General features: G+C 55.9%; 1 protein-coding gene across 4 annotated transcripts; it reads left to right on the top strand.

Annotated features, from left to right (window-relative positions):
• Window positions 1-4,597: 4,597 nt before the first annotated feature.
• CSNK1E (casein kinase 1 epsilon) lies at window positions 4,598-27,463 on the top strand. 4 transcript variants are annotated; one of them, XM_058568364.1, is made up of 12 exons: window positions 4,599-4,745; window positions 7,653-7,740; window positions 15,920-16,030; window positions 16,176-16,324; window positions 17,689-17,917; window positions 18,572-18,742; window positions 20,291-20,439; window positions 23,711-23,771; window positions 24,579-24,771; window positions 24,869-25,008; window positions 25,752-25,817; window positions 26,835-26,920. In XM_058568364.1, exons 2-11 carry the CDS (start codon window positions 7,665-7,667, stop codon window positions 25,766-25,768), a joined length of 1,296 nt encoding a protein of 431 aa, XP_058424347.1. In that variant the 5' UTR covers window positions 4,599-4,745; window positions 7,653-7,664; the 3' UTR covers window positions 25,769-25,817; window positions 26,835-26,920. The 4 variants fall into 4 exon arrangements, with proteins under 4 accessions (XP_058424350.1, XP_058424347.1, XP_058424349.1 ...); XM_058568365.1 differs by lacking the exon at window positions 4,599-4,745 and adding an exon at window positions 6,339-6,661; XM_058568366.1 differs by lacking the exon at window positions 23,711-23,771 and having other exon boundaries at window positions 4,601-4,745; window positions 26,835-27,463.

Here is a 27,463-nt window from a genome sequence, read left to right on the forward strand (position 1 = left end):
CCGACGGCCTGGATTTTCTCCCTGTCTGCTCCTCGGAACAGTAATAGTATCAATGTCTTCCTCTTACTCAGGGCTTCTTCTGGGCCAAGTTGTTTTTGTGCATGATCATCTGGATTATCTTCATTTTACAAATGAGGCTCAGAGAATTTAAGGAACTTTCCTAGGGTCACACAGTTAAAAAGCAGCAGAGTCAGCATTGGAGGGCAGCTTCCTAACCACAGTGGGCTACTGTCTGGGGCTCCCTCTGTGACCTTGAGTAAGGCTTTCCTGGGTCTCAGTCTCTGCCTGTAAAATGATGGAGTTGGAATAAATGAGCCCCATGGGCCCTTGTGGCTCTCAGCTGGGGCCCAGAATTACTTCTCTGGTAGAGGGGCTCAGAAGTCTGAGGGAGGAGATGGGGACTTGTCTAGGAACTGCCTTCTCCACTAGCCTGGGCAAAGGTGTTAAGGGCGTGGGCTCTGCCAGGCCACTACCTCCACTGAGGGTGGATCTGAAGGCTGATGGAGTCAATGCAGGTAATATGTCTCATGGAGGGCCTGGCACACAGTAGGTGCTCAATAAATGTAGCTCTTAACGTTTTGTCAGAGAGAGTGGAGGCTGTCCCTTCATGGTCCCTTCATTCACTCATTTAGCAAATATTTGTTGAATATCTCCTATGTGCTGGACACTATTCTTGTGTGACACAGTGGTCCCCCAAATAGCGTTAACTCCCTGTCTTTGTGCAACTTATATTCTAGTGGAGGATGCCAACCGAAAAAAAAAACCTCAAATGTAAATACCACATAGAATATGTTAGATAGTGATAAGTGCCAGAAAGTGGAGAAGTGAGGGGAGGCAGTGCCCTAGGGGGGCTGGAATCTTAAATCGGGAGACCTGGAAGGCCTCTCTGTGAAGGTGACTTGAGAGTCAAGACCTGAGGGACATGAAGGAATGAGCCTTGTAGATATCCGAGGGAAAAGCATAACAGGCAGCCGGAATAGCCAGGGCTAAGACCCTGAGGCTGGAGGACAGCCTCAGGGGACAGATTGTGTAGGGCCATTTTAAGGACTGTCCCTGACGTGTAGTAAATCCATGGTGCCCACGGTCTGCACATCAGGTTGCAGATCCCTTTGGGAGGCACTGATATCTCTCTCCCATTACTGGTTTCATCGAGATATCATCCTCACGGTCTGGCAGTTCCAGGGCTGTCCTTGAGATCTCCAGCCCCGTGCTCCGGGATGCCAAGGGGACAGGTACAAAACGTCAGCTTGGAAAGGTGCTGGGGTAACTGCTCCTCCTGACCCCGTGCAGAGCAGCTAAAATCTAGGGTGGGACATGCGAGCTGGGACTTCACTGACACCTACTGTTCCGGGCCTGATGGCATCTTCTGGGCGGTGGGTGGGTGAGTGGGTGCGCAGGGAGAATGGCTAGGGGAACTGAAGCTGGCCACGCCCTTGGGCTTTAAAGTTGGGAGTTAATCCCAGGAGGAATCGTTGAGAACCTAATCTGAAGAGAGAAGTCAGGCCCAGAGGCTGCTGGAACTAAGATTTCTTTCCCTTGGAACCACTTGCATTCCTGGGTTTTCGTTGAGAACCTAATCTAAAGAGAGAAGTCAGACCCAGAGGTTGCTGGAACTAAGATTTCTTTCCCTTGGAACCACTTGCATTCCTGGGTTTTGTGTCACGTCTCTTTCTCCTTAGAGCTGAGCTGCATAGCTCTTTAGAAGGACCCGTGGGCTGGTCTTTGAGGGGAGGAGGAAGGAGAACTTGGGCCCACAGCACAGCTAATCAGGGACAGCATGTGGGGAGCATTCTTCCGAGGGAAGAGAGTGGGTGGGACAGCAGGAGAGAGACTGGGAGCAGGCCTTGGGGGCGGGAATGGGTCTTAAGACTGGTTGGCCCAGGGAACTGACCAGGATCCTCAATGGGGGTCGTGGTGGTCGTTACAAATTCTGGAATGGGGAGGGGGGCATGTGACACAATTGGGAGGGAAATGGGGGACATGTGGTGGTTAATGTGTGCCCTTAGGCAAGCGCCATTAGGAACCTCAGATCCCCTCTCTGTAAACCAAGAGAAAGAAGAGAGTAGGATTTAAGCTGTTGGTGTTTGAGGGGATTAAATGAGATAACCACCTCTCCCAGGGCCAGGTGCTTCGTAGGTGCTGGAGAGGCACCAGTCCCTTCCTGGAGAGGGAAGTCCCGTAACTGGGAAGCAGGGCCCAGGTTGGAAGGTTGGGACGTTGAGAATTGTCAAAGAACAAAAATTCAACCGAGTGAATTCAAGACCTAATTGGCTTTATTCAGCGATTCATGAATAGGGCAGCATCCCATCCAGGAAATAGATAGGAGCTCGGAGGAGTTATATAAAATGGAAGATTTTTTATAGGCAGAAAGACGATGGGACAAAGAAGTTAAAAGAGCCGTGTATTTCAGGCAAGGTCATCTTCCCTTATGGAGGGCAGGGGGCTTATCAGGCAGATTACCTCACTACTAGTGTTGATCAGGAAATTGCAGACTGATGGGTTTCAAATTCCACTCCTGGGAGAAGCTGCAACTACCCTTAGGTGAAGCATTAAGTCTTGGTGGGGCTTAGCCTAAGTGACTCCATTTTGGGTCTGCTGTTTCTTTTTAACAGGATGGAGGACACGTGTGCATTCCACCCTGCTTGGTAGTGCCAGCGTCCCTCTGCTCGGGCCCCAGGCCTGGGCACCTCGTCTCACTTGAGGAGAACGTGTGGCCGCAGGGAGGGCTGGCCTCCCCGGACACGGGGAGCAGAGACTCATGATTCCGGGCTGGTGAAGTTGGGGTGAAAACAGACGACAAAGGGAAGGGCACTGGTTGGGAAGCATGGTGGCCAACCTCTAGGACAGGGTCACACTTGGGGACCTCCAGGGGATGAAGAGAGTCATAAAAATGGGTGAAACAAGCTGAAGTGAGGCAACAAGATAGGGCCCTTGGGCTGTCACCAAGGAGGGTGGCTGCTGCCCAGGCCAGCTGAGTGTGGCCAAGGCTCAGTGAGAGTTTGGGCCCAGAGTGGCCAGTTCTCTCAGTGCTTCAAGAGAAGTAGGGACTATGTATCTATAATATGATATCTTCCCATTTTAAAACACTGGGAATCAATTAACAAAACAAAAGAAAAAAAACAATGGAAACAAAAAAACCTGTGCAGGCCAAACAAAGCCCATCACCTTGGCTGGTAACCCCCTGCTCCGGCGAAGGTGGCACCAAGGGCAGGTCCCCAGTTGACTGCTGCAGATCTCTCCTGGGAGAAGGCTTGTGCTCACTCTCCAGCTCCTGGAAATGGGCTCATGGTCGACTCAGCTTCCCTGAGACCATTGGGGGAACAGAGCCATCTTGCTGTGCTGTGTGGTCCTGGGCAAACCACTTCCCCTCTCTGGGCTGTGAGAGAAGAACCTGCTCTGTGCTGCTCCTGCCATTTGGACAGTGTGTGACTAAGTCCCTCAGGCTCGAGGGAAGATGCAGTTATTCTGGAAGTGACTCTTCCTGGGAACCATGCATTCGGGATTGCATGAGTGTACTCTGGCATTTGTGTGTCCACAGTCAACTGTGTGTCATCATTTGGAGCTTTGCATGGCAAAGTGTAAATATCATCGTTTTAATAACTCTGCCCTGGAACCTTTCATGGGCTGCTCTGGAAGCCGGTAGCAAACCTTAATTAATTCTCCCAGTGACCTGGGGAGGGAGGGGTCCTTCTTCTCCATTTGCAAGTGTGGAAACCCAGGCCCAGAGCTGGGAGGTGACTTGACTAAACACGCACCACTCGGAACCTGACTCAGGTGTTGGTTCCATGGCAGTCTGTGGGGTCCCTCATTAAAAGAGTGAGAACAGAATTAGTGCTTGAGGGTCTGCTCTGTGCGCATCACAGTTTGAGCTGCTGGAAGAGGGAAGAGGGAGAAGAAAAAGGTCTTTGCCTTTGACTTTTCCGTGGCAGGAGAGTGTAGCTGAGCCCAGGCTACCTCTTTGGGCCTTCTGTCAGCGGCCCACCATCTCTTGCTGTCCTGTCATATCGGTCGCCCCTGAATCAACCTGGCCTGTATTCTGTGCAGCATTCAGAGCCTGAAGGCGCAGGGAGCTTCCAACTCGCTCAACATTCTCGGGTTGCAGTAACGGGCATATCCACTGGCCTCGCAGGGGGCCACTGCTTTGGTTTGAGAAGAGACAGAACCCGGCAGGGCAGAGAGCAGCTTTTAGGGCTAGAAAACCCCGGCTTTTTGTGCACCCTCCTCCTCCCCACCCCCCACCCGGTTTTTTCCACCTGTGCCCTCGACTGGGTCAGGGCGTCAGTGCCTGACTGTGCTCCCCTGGCCCCACACGGAAGACCGCGTTCCTGCGAGGCGCTCCTCGCGAGGCTAGGGAACCGTGTTTCCCGGCCGCGGACCCCAGCGGGCCTGGGAGCCGCGGGCGCGGGCCCTTTAAATCCTCCGGGGCGGCGACGGCGGCGGGCCGGGGATGACATCAGCGGGCGGGCCCGGGGCTCAATGGGAGCCGGCGGGCGCGCGCCGGCGGGGGCGCGCGAGCCGGCGGCGGGGGCGGGCGGGCAGGAGGGCCCGGAGGAGGGAGGCGGCGGCGGCGAGAGCCCAGAGCCAGAGCCCGGCCGGGCGGAGCGGAGCGCGGCGGCGGCGGCTGGGCCGGGAGAGGCTGGCGCGCCGGGCGGCTCCGCGAATCCTCCGGCATCCGCCCCGGCGGGCCGCCCCCGCCCGCGGCAGCCCACCGAGCAGCGGCCCGGCACCGGCGTCTTCCCGGCGGGGTAAATATTGGGGGGCCGCGGGCCCGCGGAGGGGCGCAAACCCGGGGGGAAACGGGGCTCCCTCCGCCTCTTTGTTTTTGCGCGAGAGGGCGGGGAGGGGCGGGCGGACACACGCGCGGCCGCGCTGGGCATGGGGGGGCAGCCCGGGCGCCGCCCGCTCGGCCCGGCGAGGACAAAGGCGCGGCTGGGGACGAGGAGGAGGAGGAGGGTGACTATTATTTTGCAGGCTCGTCGGGGGGAGGCCCCCCCAGTCCGGCCCGTCGCCCCCACCCCAACTGGACCCTTCAAGGCCCCAGCCGGCCGCGGCGGCCACCCCGGGCTGTGATTTGGGGACGCTGAGGGCGGGGGTTCGGGACTGGCGTGCCGGGAGCACCCGATACTGTTGATTCGGGCTTCTCGGCCGAACCCCGGGCTTCTGTTCGTTTCCCCGGACAATCGGCCGCGCCCCCCCCTCCTCTCTCCGCTCGGGAGCTGGGGGTCAGCAAGGCTGCTCCCACATTGGATGGGGACGCCGGGGGCCCCGAGGTGATGGGGTGTGTGGTCACCCAGCCACCGATTCTGCTTTCCTTTGTCGAGAGAAAGAAAGGAGTGGGGGTGATTTATCAAATCGGATTCTCCGGTGTCTCCGTGTGAGAAATCCGTGTTTTGCAAGTCTCTGTGGAACAGAAAACTATGTTTGTGCTGGGTGTCTTGAGCGAGAGGGCTCCCAGGCTCCTCTGCACACCCAAACTCAAAGTGGGGGGAGCCCCCTCCCCAACTTTCCCTTTAGTTCTTTTGCATGTTTTTTCTTGGTGCAGCCTCCCTGGGGAGAAGGATTTGGGGAGAGAGGAACAGGATCAGGAGGGTGCAAGTTGCACCCAGCAAATGCCTGTTTGCGGCTCCTTTGCCTTCGTGTCTAGGATGTCCCTCGGATTTTTATTTTAATGGTCCAGTGACAAGGGCCCTGGCTGGAGGGGGGCAGGGAGCTGCCCTGTGCTGTGCTGCTTGGTAGTTTGTCTAATTTTTTTCACCAGCTGAAACTCTGGAATCTCCATGTCCGCCTTTTTTTTTTTTTTTTTTTTTAACTTCGTTTATTCTCTGGCCCCCCATGGGAGAAGCAGCGAAGAACTGGAAAGCCTCTGCCATTCCTGACTCAATCGTTTCTCCTCTCCTCCGGGAGGCTTTTCGGGGGACAGTGCAGGGACAGGGGAGGCTCTCTGTGGCCCCCCGAGTGTGGGAGAGGTCGGGGGGGGGATCTAGGTGGCTAGCACAGAGCATCGTCCTTTCCTGCTGGGCTGATGGTTGGCACCCGCTCTTCTCCCCTTCTCTGCCCTCAGCCCAGGGAGTGGGGAGGGGCTGGGGGTCATGTGCGGTGTATTTATGTAAGACACCCAGGCGGAGGGCACAGTATTTATATAACCCGGCATGGGTATTTATGTAATATAGGATGCGGGTGTATTTATGTTCCTTTCCTAACTTTCGGCTTTCCCGGCTGCCATGTGTGGTCTCTGAATTGGCGTTGGTGGAAAACGGACTGGGGGGGTTGTGTTTGTGTGTGTACACACCTGCCCTCCCACCCCACCCCCAGTGGGGCTCACAGTGTGTGTCTGCTTTTCTTTCTTCTTTTGGAGTGTACACATAGGACAGTGTGTGGCATGTGAGTTTCCTGCAAATGTGGAGTGTGTTCTGCTGGCAGCCATGGGGCCTCAGCTGCGACCGGCCAGGCGTGTGGGCAGAGGTCCTTGGTTGAGAGCCCGGAGTTTGGCTGGCTCGGGGTGGAGGCAGCTTCCTTGTGGCCATGGGTGAAGGGCTAGTGGCAGCTCCCTGGGAGCTAGATGCTGGGGCTGGATGTCTTCTGGGAGCTGTTGGCTTTTTGGCTCTGCCAGGGTGGGGAGCTCCAGCCTGATCAAATGTGGAATCAGTCTCTCCCCTCCCAGGTGGGTCTGGCTTTTGGGGGTAGTAGCACTTGGCATGGGGAAGGGGCAGAGCCTCTGTGCCTCACACAGTTGCTTTTCCATCTTCCTGTTTTGCCTCCTGGCCCAGGCATGAAATAAATGAGTCCTGTTTGTGAGGGTGGGAGGCCGCCAGGAGGGGCAGCAGGAACCCTCTCTGGGTCCCAGGTGAGGAGACTCTGCCACTACCTTGTGCTAGGTTGTGTGGCCTCTCTGGGCCTGAGGGCCCTGTCTGCAAAGGGAGGCCCCTCTGGGGAGTTTTCTACACTGGCCCTCTTGTAGACACTCTGAGATCTTACGGGGGACCCTCCCCCTGAGTTGAGGAGAAGACCTTTCTCCTGCAGGGCACACTGCAAACTGGCAAGATCTAGCCTCCAATTCTTGGTGCTAGAAGCCTGGGGTGAGGATGGGGGCAGGGGGACCCTGTCATTTCTGAGTCCTAAAGGGGCTGAGGAGGTCCTTAGGGACCCTCCTTTCATCTTGTCCTCCTGTCCCAGGAGGTTGGAACTTGCTGGTGGTTGCCATGGTGGCACCCCCAGGATAATCAGCTCGTGCATCCCCCCTCCCCATAACCCCCTTTGTCCTTGATTTTCCTTTCAGGATCTTGGCCCATTGTGCCTGGCCTGCCTCTGAGCTGCTATTGGAGGGTCCCCAAATTAGTGCCCGCCCAGATGCTTGCTTCACTGCTTCTTCCCAGGCCTGGTCTGCAGTTGCACCTTCTGCCTAGCCATGCAGCCACCTGTTCTAAGCCTGCCTTAGCTCTTCCCCACATGTCGGGGGGCCACCTGACACCTGGTCGCCCTCAGGCAAAGCGAGGCCAGATCTCTTCCTGGACAGTGGGAGGGTGAATGTTGGTGTCCCGAGATCCTTGTGGCTTCACCTGGCCTTTGGTGGGGGAGGAGTGGGGTCCCTCAGCCCAGGCCCCCTTTCCAGCTCCCCGCTTCTCTGACCTCAGTGTGTCTGCTTCCGTTTGCAGCGAGAGTGAACCATGGAGCTACGTGTGGGGAACAAGTACCGCCTGGGACGGAAGATCGGGAGTGGGTCCTTCGGTGATATCTACCTGGGTGAGTGTTCCTGGTTCCGGCTCAGTGGTTCTGGAGCCCCTGGGACAGCCCTGGGGACGAGGAGAAGAGAAGATGCTGGGATTTGGGGCTCTGAAGTCAGAACTTGGTTCTGGGGCTTTGGTGGCACGTTTTGGTCATTTTGTCCCCAGGGCCATCCCAGGTGGCATGGAAGCAGCAGGTTGGGGGTGAGGCAGGCCAAGGAGCTCCACATCCAGTCCGGGCCGGGTGGGGTTCCCACTTGCTGCGGGCTGTCCAGAGGAGGGTATTTTTAGCTCTGGTTTCCAGCTGCAGATGATCCGGGTCTTTAGCGGGGCGTGGGAGAGCCCAGGCTGGCTTTGTACCCCTGTCTCTTGTCCCCCTGGGAGAAGGATGCTAGTGGACCGAAGAGGGCTGGGCTACTGCTTGCTCCCAGCTAGACCCCCTCCCTGTGGTCCAGCCTCCTGGAATTCAGCCCAGGCGGCCTTCACCATGATGCAGGCTCCCCAGTAACCTCTGCGGGGGGATCTTAGCTTTTAGGATCTCTCTCCAGATGTGCTTCCTGTTGCAAGTCTGAGTTTGCTCTCATGTTGTCATTTTAAACACATTACTTACATCTCACCCCTGTCCTTGACCCAGGGGAAAAGGGGCTCTTGCCTCCAAATGCCCCTTTCTCAGCTGCCTGGAGGGCGTGGTCAGGAGTCCCGGCCTTCCTGTGCACAGGTTGGTCCGGAGGGGATAATCTGTTGGTTGTGAATTGGGGCAAGGTGGCCGGCCCCTGGGGTTTATCCTCATTCCTGTCCTGCGCCCTTGGAACATCTCTGTCTCTGTTTCCCTCTTTGGAAAAGGAAAATAAATCAGTTCTGTCATGGGCAGAGAAAACCGAGAAGTCAGTGTGCCGTGCTCGTGATTCGGAACTCGGGGTTTCTCTTACCCAGTGGTCTGGGTCCCTGCCCTCCTAGGGTATGAACTCTGCTTCTCAGAGGAAACAGGGAGGGGGTGCGCACCTTCTCGGGGTGCGCACCTTCTCTGAGTGCACACTTGGTGTCGGGCAGGGCCCTGTTTCAATGGGGTCTCCCCTTACAGCAGCCCCCAGAGGTGGTGCCATACTATCCTCGCTTCACACATCAACACACAGGCAACATGGCCAAGCTGGCCACCCAAGGTTTCTCTTGAAAACTAGAAAAGGCAGCCTTTATACCCACAGCCCTCCACGTGAGTGAGAGAGTGTAGAGGACAGAACCGGGTTCCAGATCTGGCTTTGTGTGGCTGCTCTGTGCCTCAGTGTCCCCATCTTGAGGGTTGGCGTGATGGTGATGCCTGGCTGACCAAGGGCTGTCTTGAGGCACCGATGAAATGGCGCCTGGGAGAGCATCATGTAAACTGTAAAGTGCCTGCCAGATGTGCAGTTCGTTGCTGAGTGCCTAGTAGGTCGCCCTCCTCTGTAAACACCACAAGAGCTCAGAGCAGTGGAGGCTGGAGCTGTTTTAACGGTTTCTTCTGTGAGTCCGAGCTCCTCCGGGGAGGCCGGCATCAGGTTGTGTCCACCCCAGCGCCCTGCAGGTGGGTGCCCACTGTGGGTGTTCAGTGAAGGCTTCCTGAATGAACCAGTGAGGAAGTGAGGGCTGTAATGTGCAGAGGTCTGTGAAGTGGCCTCACTTAGGGCAGGATAGAAGAAGGTTGCAATTTGGGGGCAGGTCTCCAGTCTACTTCTTGTTTGCTGTGTGTCCTGGGATAAGTCACTTTCTCTCCCTGAGCCTCAGCATTCTCATGTGTGAAATGGGATACCCATCTCCTTACTGTCTGTGAAGTTAGAGTGGGTGTAAAGAACCCTTTTATCATGGAGGCTCTTGGGCTCAGGGCTGAAGCCTGGAGCCACTGGCTTGAGGGCAAAGGGCATGGAGAGGCAGCTTTTGGCACAGATGCACACCTGCTCCTAGACGGCAGCCAGTCCAGGGCCTTCTTTTTGCAGAAGAGAAACTGAGGCCCAGAGAAGGGGAGGGGCAGCCCAAAGTCATTCAGAAAACCAGTGTCCCCAGTCCGTGTGGCGGGACCTCCCTGGGCGCAGGACTTCCTGCTAATCCAGTAGTCATCTAGATCATTTTAAAAATGAGGTCCAGGTCTACTCCTCTTTGTATAGGCTCTGGAGTAAATTCTACCAGGGTTTGGGTGCTGGTGTTTCTTTTACCAGCTGTGTGCCCTTGAGCAGGTGATGACCTCTGCCAGCCTTGGCTTCCCCACCTATGAAATGGGGTCGTGAGTGTGCAAAACATGTGCTCGTGCTGACCCAGCAGGAGTGCTTACGTTGTGTCACCTCCAGCCCTCGATCTCAGTTAGGATTTACTCTGTCAAAGAATCTGGGTCCTCGTGGGCCTGAGTCGGGGTAGGGAGCCAGGTCTCCCCTGACTGTCCAGCCTTTGCTGGGTAGGCGGGCCTGTGGGGCCCTGGCCTGACATGGTGTCCTGCCAGCTCCTTCCTGGGCCCCTGTCTTGCTGGTGTGGGGGCGGACAGTGGTGACTGGAGGGCCTCCCCGGCTGGCCTTGCTGGCTCCCTTTGTTCACAGTGCTGGCCACATTCTCGTCGCCTGTGCCAGTGCCAGGGCCTGACTCCAGATGGCCTCTGCAGGTGGGCTGGGCGCGGCCTCCAGGCCCTGCTTTCCAGGATCGACCGAAGGCCAGCACGTTATGGCTGAGGCCACAAGGCCCCTGGCTCCTCTTCGGGTCCCTCCTGCCTCCCCTCAGCAGCATAAGGGGACAAGCCAGGAGAGTTGAGACCTACTTTGTTAGGGCCTTAAGTTGGCTGCACGTGGTCCAGGAGTGGCCAAGCCTGTACCCACTCTAACAACCCATGGCCGTGCACCATAGGGAACTCTCCAGAGCTCTTAGTCTCTGGTCCTCACTTCTAAATGGGGAGGGAACGGTGCTCCCCAACAGGTGGTGTGGGGGTGCTTCATCCCCTACTTCCAGTCCAGCCAGGTCCCTGATTGTGCATGTGTCTCTTTGGGGGTTGGAGTGAGCCCCTGTGTGAGGTTGGTCACCCCCCTCCCTCCTAGAACTTCCCAGGGTCTCAGACCCTCTAGGGCTGGCCAGATCCAAGCTCTTCTCTCTGTCCCAGTTTGTTTTCCAGACTGGCCGTCCCCCTGTAGGACTACTGTATCTAACTGATGGGCCCCCCTCCACCCTCCCTGCCCTGACACTTGTCACTTAGTCAGAGTATCCTTTATTGCTCCCACTGAAGGTGAGCTGAGCTCCTCCAGGGCAGGGATGCCTCACCTGGTCCAGGGGTCAGTGTCTGTTGATTGAGTGAATGAGATGCTAGGGAATTGGAATAGAGAAAAAAGCAGGGGCTTTGGGGCCTAAGTTTCAAATCCTGCCTCTGCCCCAGCCAGTTCTGTGTGACCTCGGGCCAGTTACTTAACCTCTCTGAGTCTCAGCTCAGTAGTTGGAGAATTAAGGGAGATCAGAGAGAAGACCGGCAGCTTCCTGATAGAATTCAGAGGCAGCAAAGGGGTCTGGTGGTGGTGGGACCCATTGGGGGAGGCAGCTGTGGCAGCATTCTGCACTCAGTGTGGGTCAGAAGACTGCCTAACTACTTACGTCCGTGTCCCTGGGAAATTGTGTGGCACTTAGTCATTGACCTTTGGTGTCTCAGTTTCTACATGTCAAACAGAGATACAAACAGTAGTATCTGCGGGAAATACAGTAGTATTTGCAGGATAGGGTAAGAGTTCAAGGGGCTAAAGGTCTCCTGCCCTCCGCCGCCTCAACTCGAGGAAGGGCGTTCTCCCCAGGCCCGCCCCTCCCCGCACACACCTGCTGAATCATCAGTGCTGCAGGCCCTGCCTCCAAGTGTCGCTGGGTCTCTGCCCCCAGCCAGCTGGAGCCACCGTCAGCTCTTGTCTGGACAGTGGCAGCAGCCTCCTTCCGGGTGTCTCTCTCCCCCTCAAGTCCTGTCCAGTCTTTCTGATACACAAGTGGGTCTCAGCGAGGGGAGGGAGGGCCGGATTTTGTCCCCCGGGGGACATTTGGCACAGTCTGGAGACATTTTTAGTTGTTTCAACTTGGGGAAGGGGGGTATACTACTGGCAGCTAGTGGGTAGAGGTCAGGGATGCTGCAAAATACCCTAAAATTCACAGGGCAGCCCCCACAAACAGGGCAGCCCCCCCAACAAAGAATTGTTGGGTCCCAAACGTGAGTAGTGCGGCGGCTGAGAAACCCCATAATGAGACATCTGTCCCTGGCGTCTCAGGCTCACGGCCAGGATCCTAGCTCGGCATTTGAGGCTCTTCTGATCTCGCCTTTGCTCACCTAGTCCACTGTCGTCTTCCGCTGTCTCGAGCTCCAGCTGCACCAAACCGCTGCACCCACTCTCATCGGGCCTTTGCACATGCTGTGACCACTGTCTGCCTGGCACAGGCCTGCTCACACATCAGGAGCCCTTGCAGCCTCTCCTCCCGCTAGCCTGCACATGGTCGGCACACTGCGGCTCATCTCTGAAGCCCAGGGGCCCGTACTTACCATACCTAGCATTTTTCGACACTTACTGTGTGCCTGGCACTCTTCTGAGCCTGTTTACACCTCAGAACAACCTAATGAGCTACGTACTGTCATCCTCGGTTTGCAGATGGGGTGCCTGGGGCACAGAGTGGTACAGTGACTTACCCAAGGTCCCCGGTTAGGAGGTGGCAGAATCAGAATTTGGGCTCTGGAGCCCACTCCTCACCACTGCATCTTCTGCTCTTGTGCAGGCGGGGAGGTGGGGCCTGGCTGGCAGGCTCCAGGGAGCTCTGGCTCCCCTCCTGTGCCACATCCTCACTGTGCCCCAGAAAGGTGTGCGACTCTCTGCGGTGATGAGTGTTGATGTGTCAGAAGCACTTTACAGTTTGCAGAGCACTTTCTCCCAGTGCTCACTGCCTTTGGTGATCTATTTTTTTTAATTTTAATTTTATTTTATGTGATTCAAAAATGAAAATATGCAAACCCCAAAACTGAAACACGAAAACATGCAAAGTGAAAGAAGCCCATCACAAAAGATCACATATTCTGTGATTCCATTTATATGAAATATCCAGAATAGGCACATCCATAGAGACAGGAAGTAGATTTGTGGTTGCCCAGAGCTGTGGGGTTGAGGGGCAAGGAGGAGTGACTACTAAGGGATACAGGTGTGTTGGGGATGGTGAGAATGTTCTAAAATTGATCATGGTGTTGGTGGCACAACCTTTTGAATATACTAAAAACCACTGAATTTTACACTTTAAAGGGATAATTGTATAGTATGTGAATTACACCTCAACAAAGATGTTGGAAAAAAATGACAACACATAACATGGTATCCAGTGAAATGTCCTCCTCCCGTCTCCATCTGATCCACCTCGATCCCCCCTCCGCCAGTCTTTACTGGTTCCTCATGTTTCTTTTCAGTGTTTACTTATGCAGATACAACCAAACACAGATACATATTATTTCCCCACCTTTTTTTCTTTTAACTGAAAAGAGACCATAGAATGCATACTGTTCTGTGCTTTACTTTTTCACTTCCTCTGTCTTTGAGATCTTTCCACTTCTGCACAGAGAGCTTCCTCATTCTTTTTCCATTGTGTTCCATTTTATGGATGGGCCCTTCTTTATTTAACCAGCCACCGAAATGATGGACATTTGGGTTGTTTTCAAGCTTTTGCTGTTGCAAACAGCCACAGCAGACAGCCTGGTCCGCGCCTTGTTCTGCACCATGCAGGGGTGTCGGTAAGCTCCCGAAGTGGAGCTGGGTGGTGCCAGATCGCCCTCCCGCAGGGATTCACCAGTTCACACCTGGACCGCCTGGCTGGGCGTGCCCACTGCCCCTCAGCCCTGCCCACAGACAACGCGTGTTCCCTTCTTGTGGGACTTTGACCAGCCGTAGGTGGAAAATGGTCTTTCAGGATAATTTTAATTTGCATTTCTCTTACAAGGAGGTTGAGCATCTTTTCATATGAGTGAGCCATTTTTATATTAGTGATTTCTCTGTCTGCAAAGTGTCTGTCCGAATCCTTTACCTCCTTTCCTATGAGTCTTTGGTCTTTTTCCTACTGATTTGTAGGAGTTTGTTATCTATTAGCCATACTAACTTTTGGCCGCTGATAAAAGAACAAGTGTGTATTTCTTAGGACTTTGTTCCTCGTGTTTTTGCCGTGGAGAAGAATTCCTTTTTTGGAGGGGAGGGAGCCATTTTGTTTCTTTAATGGTTTCTGGATTTTAACTCAGGGATAAAAAGCCTTGCCGACCCCAAAGTTTAAAGGCAGTTCTCCCTTCTTTTCTTCTAATATTTTGTTGTTTTATTTTTTATTAAATGCTGAGTAGATACAAAAGAATACATATAAAATATGTTCATGGTATGAGGCACCCTTCCCACCCAGCCAGCTGGAGGACACACCTGTCACCTTGAAGGCCCTTGGTCCGCTCCTGGTCCCCTCCCCTGCTTTCCCCTCACAGAGGTAACCACTGTCTGACATTTTAGATTATTCCCTTTTGTTAGAGTTTTAGCACATGTTTACATCCCTAAACTACATATATTTTAGTGTTGCATGTTTTGAAATTGAGATGAGTGGAACTGTGCTTGTGTTCCTCTGTCTCTTCCTTCCTCTTTTTTTTAAAAATTGAGATGAAATTTACTTAACATAAAATTAACCACTTTTTTAAAGTACACAATTCAGTAGCATTTAGTACATTCACAATGCTGTGCAACCACCATCCCTATCTATTTCTAAAATATTTTCATCACCCCAGAAGAAAACCCTATACCCATTAAGCAGCCATGGCCCATTTCCCCCTTCCTCCAGCCCTTGGCAACCACCAGTCTACTTTCTGTCTCCATGGATTTACCTATTCTGGACATTTCATATACTGGAATCATACCATATTTGTCCTTTTGTGTCTGGCTTATTCACTTCACGTGTTTTTAAGGTTCATCGATGTGGCGTCACGTATCAGTACTTCATTCTTTTTCATGGCTGACTAATATCCCGCTGCGTGGATAGACACGTTGTGTATCCACGCATCGGTTGATGGACATTTGGATTGTCTCCGCCTTTTGGCTCTTGTGCATGGAGCTGCTCCTTGCTCTCCTGTGCTCAGTGGTGAGATGCCGGGAGCCATCTGGCTGCTGCCTGTAGCCGTTGTCCGTTCCTCTGCACTGCCCTGTGCTGTTCCTCTGTGTCACCGTGTAGCTGTTCTGTGGGACGTTTGGGTCGTTTGTTGCTCTGTACGTTCTTGTCCTGTCCCCCCGGTGCTGGTGTTTCTGAAGGCCGTATCCTTGGGAGTGGACTTGATGGCCAAGGGTTTGTGTGTGCTCAGCTTTACCAGGTAAATGCCAACCTGGTTTCCAAAGTGGATGTGCCAACTTACACCCCATCTTTTATTTTTTTTTTTTCATGCAAACTTTGACTCCAGTTGGAAATTCTCCTGGTGTGGTGTCAGTGGTGGTGTCTTTTCTCAGGTGGCTAGTGAGTTGTTCCGGGGACGTTTATTGCGTAGCCCCATCTTTCCCCCTGATTTGAGGTGCCAGCTTTTTCCTCTCCCAGATTCTTCCAGTGGCGTGTCCTCCCCTCAGTTTTCTGTCTTGTCTGTTGGTGTGCTGAGACCACGCTGTTGTAATTACTGCAGCTACAGTCTGGCCACGAGAGGGAGATGCCCTCTCAGCCCAGCCCCCAGCCCTCCAACTCGGCCCTCCCATCATTATAGCTGGGGAAACTGAGGCAAGGCGCAGTTTGGAGTTGGGTCTTTCTTCTGACTTCTTGAGACAGGGCCTTGCCCTGCCCCATTCTCTCTTCTGCAGACCGATACCCCACTGACATCAGCTCTCTCCTGCTTGGTGGTTCCCACTCTCCAGGACAAAGTTCCCCTTACTGGTCTGGGAGCCTTTTGTGGCCCTGCCCGGTCCCCTCACGTCTGGCCTGTGGTTCTCTGAACCGTCCACTGGCCTCACTCCTCCCCCTTGCACAGGCCGCAGTGCTGGCTCTCCGCTCCTGCCTAGGCTAGGTGGGTGCTGCCCTGTCCCGAAGCCCCCTCCGCTTTCCCTGGATATGACGCGGGGCCCTCGGCCACCTTTCCAGCCTCCCCCGAGGTGCACTGAGATGCTCAGGGCAGACACCAAGTGGGCCCCAGCCTGGGGCTGCCCGCCTGGCCAAGGGTGACCCTGGTCCCTTGCTTCCCCTGGCCCTGGCAGGTGCCAACATCGCCTCTGGTGAGGAGGTCGCCATCAAGCTCGAGTGTGTGAAAACGAAGCACCCGCAGCTGCACATCGAGAGCAAGTTCTACAAGATGATGCAGGGGGGAGGTGAGGGCCGGAGGGGCCCGGCGGGAGGGGCGGGGAGCCTGAGGGGCTCTGTGTGTGCGTGCGTGCGTGCTGGGGAGGGGCGGGTCTGGGGCTGCTCTAGGGTCTGGAGGGACAGTCCCTGACAGCCCCGCTTCCCGGCCGGCAGTGGGCATCCCGTCCATCAAGTGGTGTGGGGCCGAGGGCGACTACAACGTGATGGTCATGGAGCTACTGGGGCCCAGCCTTGAGGACCTCTTCAACTTCTGCTCCCGCAAGTTCAGCCTCAAGACGGTGCTGCTCCTGGCCGACCAGATGGTGAGTCCCCCACATACCCACCCCGCCAGCCAGGGGACTGTGGGCCCTGAGGCTCGTGGCTTCCCTTCCAACCTCTGCTTCCCCATCGTGCCAGTGGGCACAGGGTACCAGCCCTGCCTGCTGCCTCTGGAGGATGCTGGAGCAGGAATCAGTGACAAGGACATAGGACAGGCTGGGTTCCTGGACCAGGACCAGGGGACTTTGACTGTCAGCTGTAGAATGGGGGAAGGGGGTTAAATGCAGATTCCCAGGCCCAACTCCAGACCTGCTGGGTTGGGCTTCCCCAATAGGGCCTGGGACTCTGCCCTCTGGGATTTTAAAGGCTCTGATCACACAGACCTGGGTCCTGTCCCAGTGTGGTGACCTTAGGTGAGCTCTCTGAGCCTCAGTCGCCTCAAGTGAGAGTCTCCCCTTTCCTGGTTGATGTGGGATCGAGTGGGATGCCACGCAGTGCCTGGACCAGAGCAGGTGCCCACTGAGGAGCAATCCTGAGTTCCTAAAGCCCTGTATAAACTCAAGGAGGAAAACTTGAAAAATTTGAAAGCATAGAATTTTAGGCCTGGAATGGTACATGGAGATCTTGTTGCCCAGGGGTCTGGGTCTGTGGCTGGCCTGCAGAAAGTCTGCAGCATCCCGCAGTTTTAGGCTAAGTGTGTGTGTGCAGAGGAGAGTCTTCAGATTCTCACAGGATGTGAGACCCAAACAAGGTTTCAGAAATACTCAGCCATCCAAACGAAGCCTTCGGTTTACAGAAGCCTGGGGCCCAGATTGGGAACTGACCTGCCAGAGGACATATTGTATGCATATATGTTAGTTTAAGTTTTTAACAAATGGTTTAAAGGAGGAGAAGGGCCTGTGTGTCTGCCTGACTTTGGTGTCTCTGGAAGCCAGGGGACGAATCCTGTCTTGTGTGCTCCGTCTCTATTGCACCTGCCAAGTTTAGACCTCCTTGGTGCTCCCTCCTCTCCCCTCCCCCCAAGTCTGGTTGCCAGAACAACCTTGGAAATGCCTCTCTGACTCCAGCTCCCCAAGTCCTATGAGAGTGTAGAGCCAGGCAGACATGACTTCATTTCTAGATCTTGCCTTTCTGGGCTTTATTTCTAGATCTTGCCATTAGCTTTCCTACCATGCTCTCTTTCCCTGTCTCATAGCAAACTTGGTGAACTCCTTCAGAGTTCCTCTGTAACGTCACTTCTTCCAAGAAGCTTTCCTTGACCTGCTCCTTGAAATCATCTTACATAGTTGCAGGCACATCTTATGGCCCCAGCCCTCAGCCCCCAGTCCAGTGCCTGGCCCAGAGCACTTGGGAAGGCCCCTCTGTGGAGTGCTTGCTGAATGACTTGTTGTCCCCACCCCTGCCCCAGATCAGCCGCATTGAGTACATCCACTCCAAGAACTTCATACACCGGGACGTCAAGCCGGACAACTTCCTCATGGGGCTGGGGAAGAAGGGCAACCTGGTGTACATCATTGACTTCGGCCTGGCCAAGAAGTACCGGGACGCCCGCACCCACCAGCACATCCCCTACCGGGAAAACAAGAACTTGACTGGCACTGCCCGCTACGCCTCCATCAACACCCACCTGGGCATCGGTGAGGGAGCAAGGCTTGGAGCAGAGCGCACCCCCAGGCTGCTGGCCGGGACCCTGGCTTTCTGCAGCCCGGATTTATTCCCCCGACTTGCCACAAAGTCAGGTCTTCCCCTTCACAAGCAGAGTTTCAGTGTGCCGAGCCCCTTCTCAGGCCGTACTTCATCCCCACAGCAGCCTTGTAGGGCTGGGTGGGAATGGTTTCCCATTTTTACAGGATGGGAAACACAGGCTCACAGGTGTAACACAGGTTGCTTAAGGTCGCGCAGCTTAGCAGGTGCCAAAGACAGATGTGACCCCAGCCCTGTCCGATGCCACAACTTGTGCCCTATCCACAGGGTGGGCCAGGCAGGGAGGCACCCGGGTGCCTGCTACATAGCTGTTGAATGAATAAGTGCCTGTGCTGGAAAGACTAGGTCCAGATTGAGATGAAAAAGCTCAGCCTCAGCCCCCTTCTCTGTAGAAGTGGGTAAGAACAGTGCCTGCTTGTGACCAGGTTACAGCAAGCCGGCGTGTGATAAAGGGCTGCATCATGCTGGGTGCACAGGGCGGGTTGTTCCCCTTAGTCAGAAGCAGGTCCTGGAGGAGGGGTCCTGGCCCCCAGTGTCCAGGAGGCTGAGTGGACCCTGCCCCTCACCTTGTCCTTGACTCTGTGCAGAGCAAAGCCGTCGAGATGACCTGGAGAGTCTGGGCTACGTGCTCATGTACTTCAACCTGGGCTCCCTGCCCTGGCAGGGCCTCAAAGCAGCCACCAAGCGCCAGAAGTACGAGCGGATCAGCGAGAAGAAGATGTCGACGCCCATCGAGGTCCTCTGCAAAGGCTACCCCTGTGAGTAGTCCAGTGGGGGGAGGTGGTTAGCCTGGGGGTCCCTGAGGTGCTTTCTGAGGGGAAGATGAGACCACACAGAGCCCGTACTGGGCTACCGCTGCCCCTGGTGCCAGAACATTCATCACGGGCTCTCTGTTGCTGCTCCGGCACAGCTGGGAGGCCTGGCTGTTAGACACCGAGTATTAGAAAGAACTCGAGTCCTTCCTCCTCCTCCGAGTCTCCTTTATTCCTCACACGGAACACTTCACTTCTGACACTTCTGGTCACCAAATGTGTGGGGGTCCCCCCGCACTGAGCAATTCTCTGTGACACGAGCTGGGTGTCCTACAATTTAACTGAATTCTGACACTGTTTACCTAAAGATAGCCTCAGATCCCACAGGTTGCGGCTCAGTCCAAGACATTGTCACCCCACTAGAGACAACAGTCGCAAGTCCAGGTTGCTACCTGTGCTCTGACTGATTGCCTATAAATCAGGATCCCATGACACCCCGCCCTGGTTTGATTGATTTGCTAGAGCGGCTCACTCAGGGAAGCACTTAGGTTGACCAGTTTATTAAAGGGTATGATAAAGGATGCAGATCACAGCCAGATGAAGAGATGAATAGGGTGAGGTCTGGGAGGGTCCCGAGTGCAGGAGCGTCTGTCCCGTCTGTCCCCGTGGAATTGAGGTGTGTCACCCTCCCCGTGTGGATATGTTCACCAGCCTAGAAGCTCTCCGAACCCGATACTATTGGGATTGTTATGGATGCTTCATCACATAGGCATGAGCCAACATTAACTCCATTCTAGCCCCTGTCCCCCCACTAGAGAAGTGGAGGAGGGTTGAAAATGCCAAGTTTCTAATCATGGCTTGGTCTCTCTTGGGTGACCAGCCCCCCGTCCAGGAGCCCATCCAGGGTCGCCTCATTAGGACAAAAGATGCTCCCAGTGTTCTTATCACTTAGAAATTTACGAGGGTGTTAGGGGTTTGTGTCAAGGATGGCATCAAAGACCAAATATTAGAACAAGAGATGCTCTTGTCACTTAGAAAGTAGCAGCTCTGTGCCAGGACTGGGGCAGAGGCCAATATATATATTTTCTGTTATCTCACAAGGGCCCTCTCCCGCCCTTACTTTTTGGAGGAGAAAATGGAAGTTTTCCTCCTGTGGCTTAGGTCATGTTGGGCGTTCCGTCAGGCTCTTGGCCTTCCTTTGGATTTATGACAGCTATTGATCTGCCATCTCCATGATCCCCAGAATGCTTGGCAGGAGCAGGTGAAGAGCTATAAACTAGGGTCCTGCAGTGCCAGCTTACTGAAAGAGGACCCTTGCCCTTTGTTCACAGGTCTTTGGTTGTTCTTTTCAAGTCTTCAGAGGCTCTGCTCATGGGCAGGTTAGGGTTTTGTCACCATGGGGAAGACCATAGTTCTCTTCTGTCTTCATCCTGCCTCCTCTTAGATTGAAAGTGTTTGTAGGGACAGTGGGTGGGTAGGACAGCGCTGGCTGCTGGGGGCCCTGAGAACGTGGGCCTCACAGTGGCCTCTTCTGTCTCCTGTAACCCCCACCAGCTGAGTTCTCAACATACCTCAACTTCTGCCGCTCCCTGCGGTTCGACGACAAGCCCGACTACTCCTACCTGCGCCAGCTGTTCCGCAACCTCTTCCACCGGCAGGGCTTCTCCTATGACTACGTCTTCGACTGGAACATGCTCAAATTCGTGAGTCCCCTGGAGGCTGAGGCGGGCTTGGGGTACTGGACGGGGAAGGCCCTCACTCAGGAGGCCAGGGTGACTCTGTGGTCGGTGGGGCTCCCGAAAAGTGGGAGCTATGAACTGGACAGTGCAAGCGACCTCACTGGGGTCCCAGAGCCCCTGCGCTCCCTCCGCTTTGGCCTCACGAGTGTTGGTGGCATGTGCCGCTGCGGTCAGCAGGGCCCGGGCAGAGCACCGCCTCCCGTCAGACCCAGGAGGACCTGGCTGGGCCTCGAGTCCTTCCTGGGCGCCTGCAGCAGGGCCTGGATGGCGCTGGCGGACCCCGCCGCGGTCTTGATCGCTGTCTACACCATCCTGCTGTTGTTGTTCTGCACATCCCAGGCAGCCACCTTCCCTGTGGCCCCTTTCGCCAGCCTGGACCCATTCATTGTCATTTCTTTCTTCCTGGTCATGGGACCCCTGGGTCTTACTAGGCGACTGTTCTGTCTTCTTGTGAGAGTCGTGGGGGCCGGGGGGCGGGGGGAGAAGCGTGCGTCAGCTTGCCCGGAACTCCGGAACCTGTGAAATTGTGTGTCTTGTTTCAAATCTCTTCTGGAAAAGGGGGCTTCCTCGAGCCAGGCTCAGCCCCGAGACAGCGAAGCTATTACGCTGCCCCGCCCCCGCCCCTGTGCCGGGCCCACGTACCCACTCACATACTGGTAAGGATCCTCCAAGGCCTGGCCTTTCCAAGATTTACCACTTGGCCGGGTGAGCACAGAAGACTAAGCCTCTGCTGTGCTATCTGTCCCTTTCAGGTGCCTGGTGCCTCTGGGCACCCAGGGCCCTCCAGATAGGCCCGTGGAGGAGGTGGAGGAGCTGCCCCCCACAAACTACTGGCCTGTGGTCTGGACTCTGGGTCCCCAGTTCTGATGTCACCAGGTGTGCCAGAGCCCATTGGGGCCAGGCCTGAAGAGGCATCCTTGGGCATGTTGGGGGTGCAGTGGAAGAGGGCATGGCGGAGAAGGCCCTGCTGCGAAATTCATGGGGATGAATCAGCTGCCTGGGATTCTTGGGGATGCATCAGCTGCCTGATGAACAGAGCCTGAAGGAGGGATGATGGTCACTGCCTTGGAGGGGTCTGGTGGGCACAGCGCCAGAAGCAGCTTCAGCCAGACCCCATGTGTGGTCTCTATTGAACCTGAACTTATTAAACAGCCCTACCTGTCCTGCGTTTCATCCTGGTATGCCTCTCCTTACGTGGCGGGTGCCCTCTGCGTGCTCTGCCAGATGAACAGGACCGAGGCCTTGTCCTCTTGGACACTGGGGTCAGCACTTGGTCTTGTGTCCCCCTTCTTTCCGGGTCTCAGATAGTGGCCTGGTACTGTTCCTTAAGGTAGCACAGAGATCAGGCAGAGAATGGGTGTTCCACAGGCTGAGGGGCCCCAGGAGTGGAGATGGGCAGTGGGACACCTCTCACCCAGACCTTCTGGCTAGGAGTGTGTCCAAGGCCGCAGGCCATCTCTTCTCGTCACAGGCCATTGCTCAGGGCATTCAGGCTCTGGACACTCGCTCATCTGGGAGGAAAGTCACCCCAGAGTGTAGTTCTTTAGTGGGTTTTGCATTGTCTAGGCCTGCGTCATCCAACATGGTAGCCACTGGCTACCTGTGGCTTAATTTTTAATTAAGTCAAATTAATCAAAGCTGAAAATGTAGTTACTCAGTCGCACTCGCCACATTTCAAGTTCTCAGGGGCCACAAGTGCCCGGCTAGTGGCTACCATACGCAGCAAGGCAAACGGGAGCATTTCCATCATCACAGAAGGTTCTGTGGGACAGTGTTACTCTGGATGGGACTGTCCAGCCAACAAGACCTCATCTTAAGCCTGGCCAGGAGCACCCTCCGTGCTCGTTGCTGGCACTCTGACCCCTTCTTGGGGTCCCCTTTGAGGCAGGCCCTGGAGTCAGAAGCTGAGCAGAGGTGCCAGTAACCCTATCCTGCACCCATCTCTGACTTGAAGGCCATCGGACTGGATAAGTGAGCATCTTTGACCTCATCACCACCATGGTGAGCACCTCCCTCTCCAGCTGCCACCTGGCAGAAGCATCTGCAGACATGGAACGGGGACCTTCCACACTTTTACCCGAAGGCCAGGCCCCTCCCACACCATCCCTGCAGAAAGCCTTCACCAGCACCTACTAGCAGACTGGACCCCATGCTGGGCACCGTGGACTGCAGACTCTCCTGTGGGAAGGATCTTGCTCTTGACTGAGAGCTTCCCTCCTTGGAGTGGCCACCCCGAATTATTTGGCATCAGGACCCTGGAATCCTGGGATACCTGGGGCCTGGGACACTGCTCTCAGCACACAGAGCCACTATGTCCCAAGGTCCAACCAGCCAGCCAAGAGGAAACTCGACACAGCCAAGGACAGGTCCACACGACACGGGTGGATGCTTGTGTGACTTTGATGTTGATCTTTTGTGTTTTCTTGTGGGCAAATAAAAGCCAAGAGGCCTCCCTGGAGTGCGTTTCTTGAGGCGTCACTTGGGTTGGATGGAAATGTGGAGAGTGGCTCACCTCCTCCTGCCTCGGGTCTGGCGTCGGCCTGAGCCTGCTGGGGTCACAAAGTGCAGGGGCTCCAGTCCTCTGCTCGGCCGTTGGCCCCCGGGCTGCGCACCTCTGAGCAAATCACTTAACCTCCCCAAGCTGTAGTCCCCAACCAGGGAATGAGTTCATACCTGCCTTGCAGGGCGAATGTGCCTCCTGCCCGCAGAGGTATGATGAGAGGGTGCTGCAGCTCTTAACGCTCAGGTTTTGCTGTGCTTCTGGCTGAGTTGCTCTCTTGGCCAGTCTGTAACTGAGTGGTTGGGAGCCCCAGAGGGACCGGAGGTCGGGAGCTGGAGCCCTGGTGGTTCCAGGCCTGCCTGGACAGGCTTGTGGGTGGGAGGACTGGGGATGTGCATCCCTAAAATGTTCTGCTGAGTCTTTGGGGGATGCAGAGAACAGGCAAGACTGGGTGGTAGAGGCCTGGGTTCAGACCTCAGCTCTGCTCTGAGCTGTGTGACTCCAGGCAGGTCATTAGAACTCTCTGGGCCTTGGTTCCTCACTAGGATTCAGGGATCATTCTGATCCCCAGCCACTACCTCCCAAAGGTGCTTAAAGGCAAGGGCCACCTCCATTTCCTAAGGACTGTGGGGCCTTCTTGGCCAGTTCTCTGGGACAGACACAGGGTTGCAGGAGCCTGTACCCCGTGACCCATGAGCAGGCCCCAGACTCAGCCCACAGCTCTCTCCTCCACAGATGCGGCCCCCCTCATGCCAGCCCCCCGCCCTTCCCTGTGGACGACCCCAGGACCAACTAGGTAACGCGGCGGGTGCCGTGCTCTCCTCTCTGGGCCTTTCCCCTTTCCTCCTGCACAGGGGGGTGGCCGTGGCTGGAGGCAGGGCCTCTGGGGCCGTATGCACCCCTTCTGCCCCAGCCTTCCTGCTGGGCCTCTTTTTCCTCCATGGGGCATCTAGCCTGTTCCTTCTGCAGCTTCCTCAAGCTCACGTCTTGTCCCAGGGCAGACAGTGTCTGTGTGGGACCCCTGGGCCTCCTGGTTATGGCCCCCACAGCACCTGCTATAAGCCATTGCCAGGTCCCAGGGCAGGGGAAGAACAACGTTTTGAAAAGATCCGCCAGCTGGGCCCAGGGGAGACCTGGTTCAAGTCCCAGCCCACCTCCAGCTAGCTTTGTAACTCTTTCCCTGAGCCTCTGAACCTGTTTGGAAACCTTGAGGAACCGAGAGCTGCTGTATACAGAGGGGCCCAGGTTGGGAGGGCCGAGGAGCGCCCTTGGTCATCCTGGGGGCATTAGTCCTCCCATCTCCGACTTCGGCCCCCTGAGACCAGGGCAGAGCGACCCGTCTCGGCCTCGCAGGTCCAGCTTCCTCCTTTCTCTGGGCGGCGTGTGGTTTTGTTTCTCTGTGCTTGTGATTGGGGGTCATTTCCAGGCCTCTTGGGCTTCCTGCTTTGTCGAGGAGAGGTTGGACCAGAGGGTTTCTGAGATGCCTCTTCCCCGAGATGCCCGCCTGATCTCCCTCCCCTGCTTTGTCCCTCGGGAGTGTTGGATTCCTCGGGAGCACCCTGACCCTGCAGGGCTGACCAGGTCTCATCTCGCCTCCCCACAGGGTGCAGCCCGGAACCCCGAGGACGTGGACCGGGAGCGGCGAGAACACGAGCGAGAGGAGAGGATGGGGCAGCTCCGGGGGTCTGCGCCCCGGGCCCTGCCCCCCGGCCCGCCCACGGGGGCCGCCGGCAACCGGCTCCGCAGTGCTGCCGAGCCTGTGGCTTCCACCCCAGCCTCCCGCATCCAGCAAGCTGGTGAGCAGGGACCTCGGGCAGTGGGCCGGACCCAAGGGAGGCCGGGGCTGCCCAGGCCCGGACTCTGAGAGTGGCTTTCCCCTGCCTCACCCTCCAGGCAATACTTCTCCCAGAGCAATCTCACGGGTCGACAGAGAGAGGAAGGTGAGCATGAGGCTACACCGGGGTGCACCCGCCAACGTTTCGTCCTCCGACCTCACTGGGCGGCAAGAGGTCTCCCGGATTTCAGCCTCACAGGTGAGCCGCCCTCACTCCAGCCCTTCTCTGCCTCACGGCTGAGCCAGAGACCCCCGGGCACGGCGTCAGGCCTTGTGGTTCTGTTCTTTCCTTTCCGCTGATGCTCTCTAATAACGTTGGAGCCAGCCCCTTTTGTTGAGCAGGGACTTGGCCTCGTTCATCCTCTGTGGTCTAATTAACCCCATTGAGCAAAGTCAGCAGTAACTTGCCCCAGCAAGTGGTAGACTGGGATCCAGGCCTGCAGCCGGGGGCTCTGCCTGGGTGAGCAGCTGGGAGCTCACAGAGGAGGGGCTCACGGTCCCTGCCATCAGGAAGCCCCCCCAAGGGTTCCAGTCAGCACAGGATTGAGGGGTGGGTGGATCCTGTCCGGTGGCCCCACTTAGGGGCCATGGTTTTTGGGAAGGGAGAATCCGTGGTTGCCCAGGCTTCCCTGGGTGGAGGTGGGCGGGAGACCTGCTCTGGTTCCTTGCCTGCTGTGGAGGGAGCCTCAGCAGGGCATGCCACAAGCTGGGAGCTGGGAGTCTGGTGACTCGTGTGTGGCCTGGAGCAGCTGCTTTGCCTCTCTAGGCCTTGGTCTTATCTACAAGCAGCCACATCCTAGGGTCATTTGGACCACACACCCCTTCCCTTAGCTTGAGGGGCTGGCGGGGGCAGGTGTGGAGCTCCACAGTGGGGAGGGACTCGCCACATTGCCATTGGCAGCAGCTTATCCCCCTGCCCACCCCCTGCCTCCTCTCCCGAAGACAAGCGTGCCATTTGACCATCTCGGGAAGTGAGGAGGAACCACCATCGGACCAGTATTTGCTTAGGTGAGTTGATGACTGCTGCACCCGCAGCCCAGCCATGTCTAGAAACACCTGTGGCCCCAGGAGGAGACCAGTGTGTGTTGTGGAGGGGTGGGGGGAGTGGCAGATGGTGCCAGGGATCCCCAAAACCAGGGGTCCTCAAGGGAGTTTAAAATCTCAGAGCCTGCCTGACTGAGGGCCGAGGCCTTCTCTGAGCAGGCCTGGCCTACACAGTTAATTTCTGCTGGAAAACCCTTTCTCTGCCCTTGGGCCAGTCCTCCATCCCCGCCTTTGCCTTAACATATTCTGGAAAGTGGGTTCCTAGCAAAGACTGAGCCTGGGGGGCCTACGCCCCAACACCCCCTCCCCACCTACTTTAGCCCTGTCTCAGCCTCTGGGGCTGTTAAGCACTTAATTCATGCAAAGCACTTAGAAAGGGCCGTGAACTTAGGAGTTTATCTGCTGTCAAAGGCTGCCCTGGGTGGCCTCTACAAGCCCAGGAGAGGCCCCTTGGCTAGTGTGAGCCTGATGGGACTGCAGGAGGCCTTGGGTGGAGTATAGCAGCTCTGCACTCTGCCCGGCTTGGGGAAGCGGGGTGTGGCGGGGGGGTCTTGGGGAGTAGGGGGAGGTCTGAGCTCCCTAGGGAATTTGTACATTGGCAGGTAGCACTTCACATTTCAAGGGGCTCGGCGGGCTTGGCCTCACACCGGGACATCCTGATGTGTATGATTTGCTTTGTGGAAATTCATTCCACAGATAGAGCTGGTACATAAAGTGGGGCTCACCTTTGTCAGACCTCGGGCCCAGGAACCAGCCCATCCATGGCAGGGCAGGGCAGATGTGTGGAGTGACTGCTCCCCAAGATGTCAGAGGAGGGAGAGAGATTCTGTGTCCTACCTGTGAAAATGGAGCCCCTGCCATGTGCCCCAGAGAGGGACCAGCTCAAAGACTCAGGACAAGACAGGAGCTGCAGGGGCACTGGCAGATGGGTGGCCAGAGGCAAATGAGGATCTGATCTGTCTTCTCTCTCCCTGTTTCTAGTGTCTTCACTGTATTTTCTTTTAAAAAATAACAACAACGAAGATGGGAAAAAAAACCACTCAAAAGAACAAAGAGAAAAAACCCAGCACAAAATCGACGATGGATTTTGTTTCTTTGGTTTTCTTTTTTTTTTTTTTTTTTTGCCAATGGTAAGAAGATGGGATGCCCTCAGCACAGAGGATTCTTGTCCCTTTGCATTTCCCATTGCCCACAACCTTTAGGCTGCCAAATGCTCCCAGACACCGTGCTCCACGTGCCAGATGCCAAGGCCCCGCCCCAGGCAGCACCGGCGCCGCCTGGGAGGGGCCCTCTCTGCGCTGGAGACGCAACCTTCCTCACTTGCCATCTGGCGGTGGCCTGAGCAGCTGGGGGAATGATTTGGGTGGTCAGAGGAATGGTTTGTTTGGTCGGAGCCAGGTCCCACCGGGTGCTCTCTTGAGCCTCAGGACCACAGGAGACAGGCACAGCCCCCGCCCCCGTGAGGTGACGGTGGCCAGCTTTCTGTGTTGGGCTTATTCCAGTGTCCCCCTGAGTTTTTGGCTCCCTCCTTTGCCTCTCCATGGAGACGTGAAGGAGTGGGTGGCGAGGTGGTGGGGGCCGAGATTCCTTGTGTGTGTGTGTGTGTTTGT

Source organism: Diceros bicornis, chromosome 25 (assembly GCF_020826845.1).
Source record: "Diceros bicornis minor isolate mBicDic1 chromosome 25, mDicBic1.mat.cur, whole genome shotgun sequence".
Lineage (NCBI taxonomy): Eukaryota > Metazoa > Chordata > Mammalia > Perissodactyla > Rhinocerotidae > Diceros > Diceros bicornis.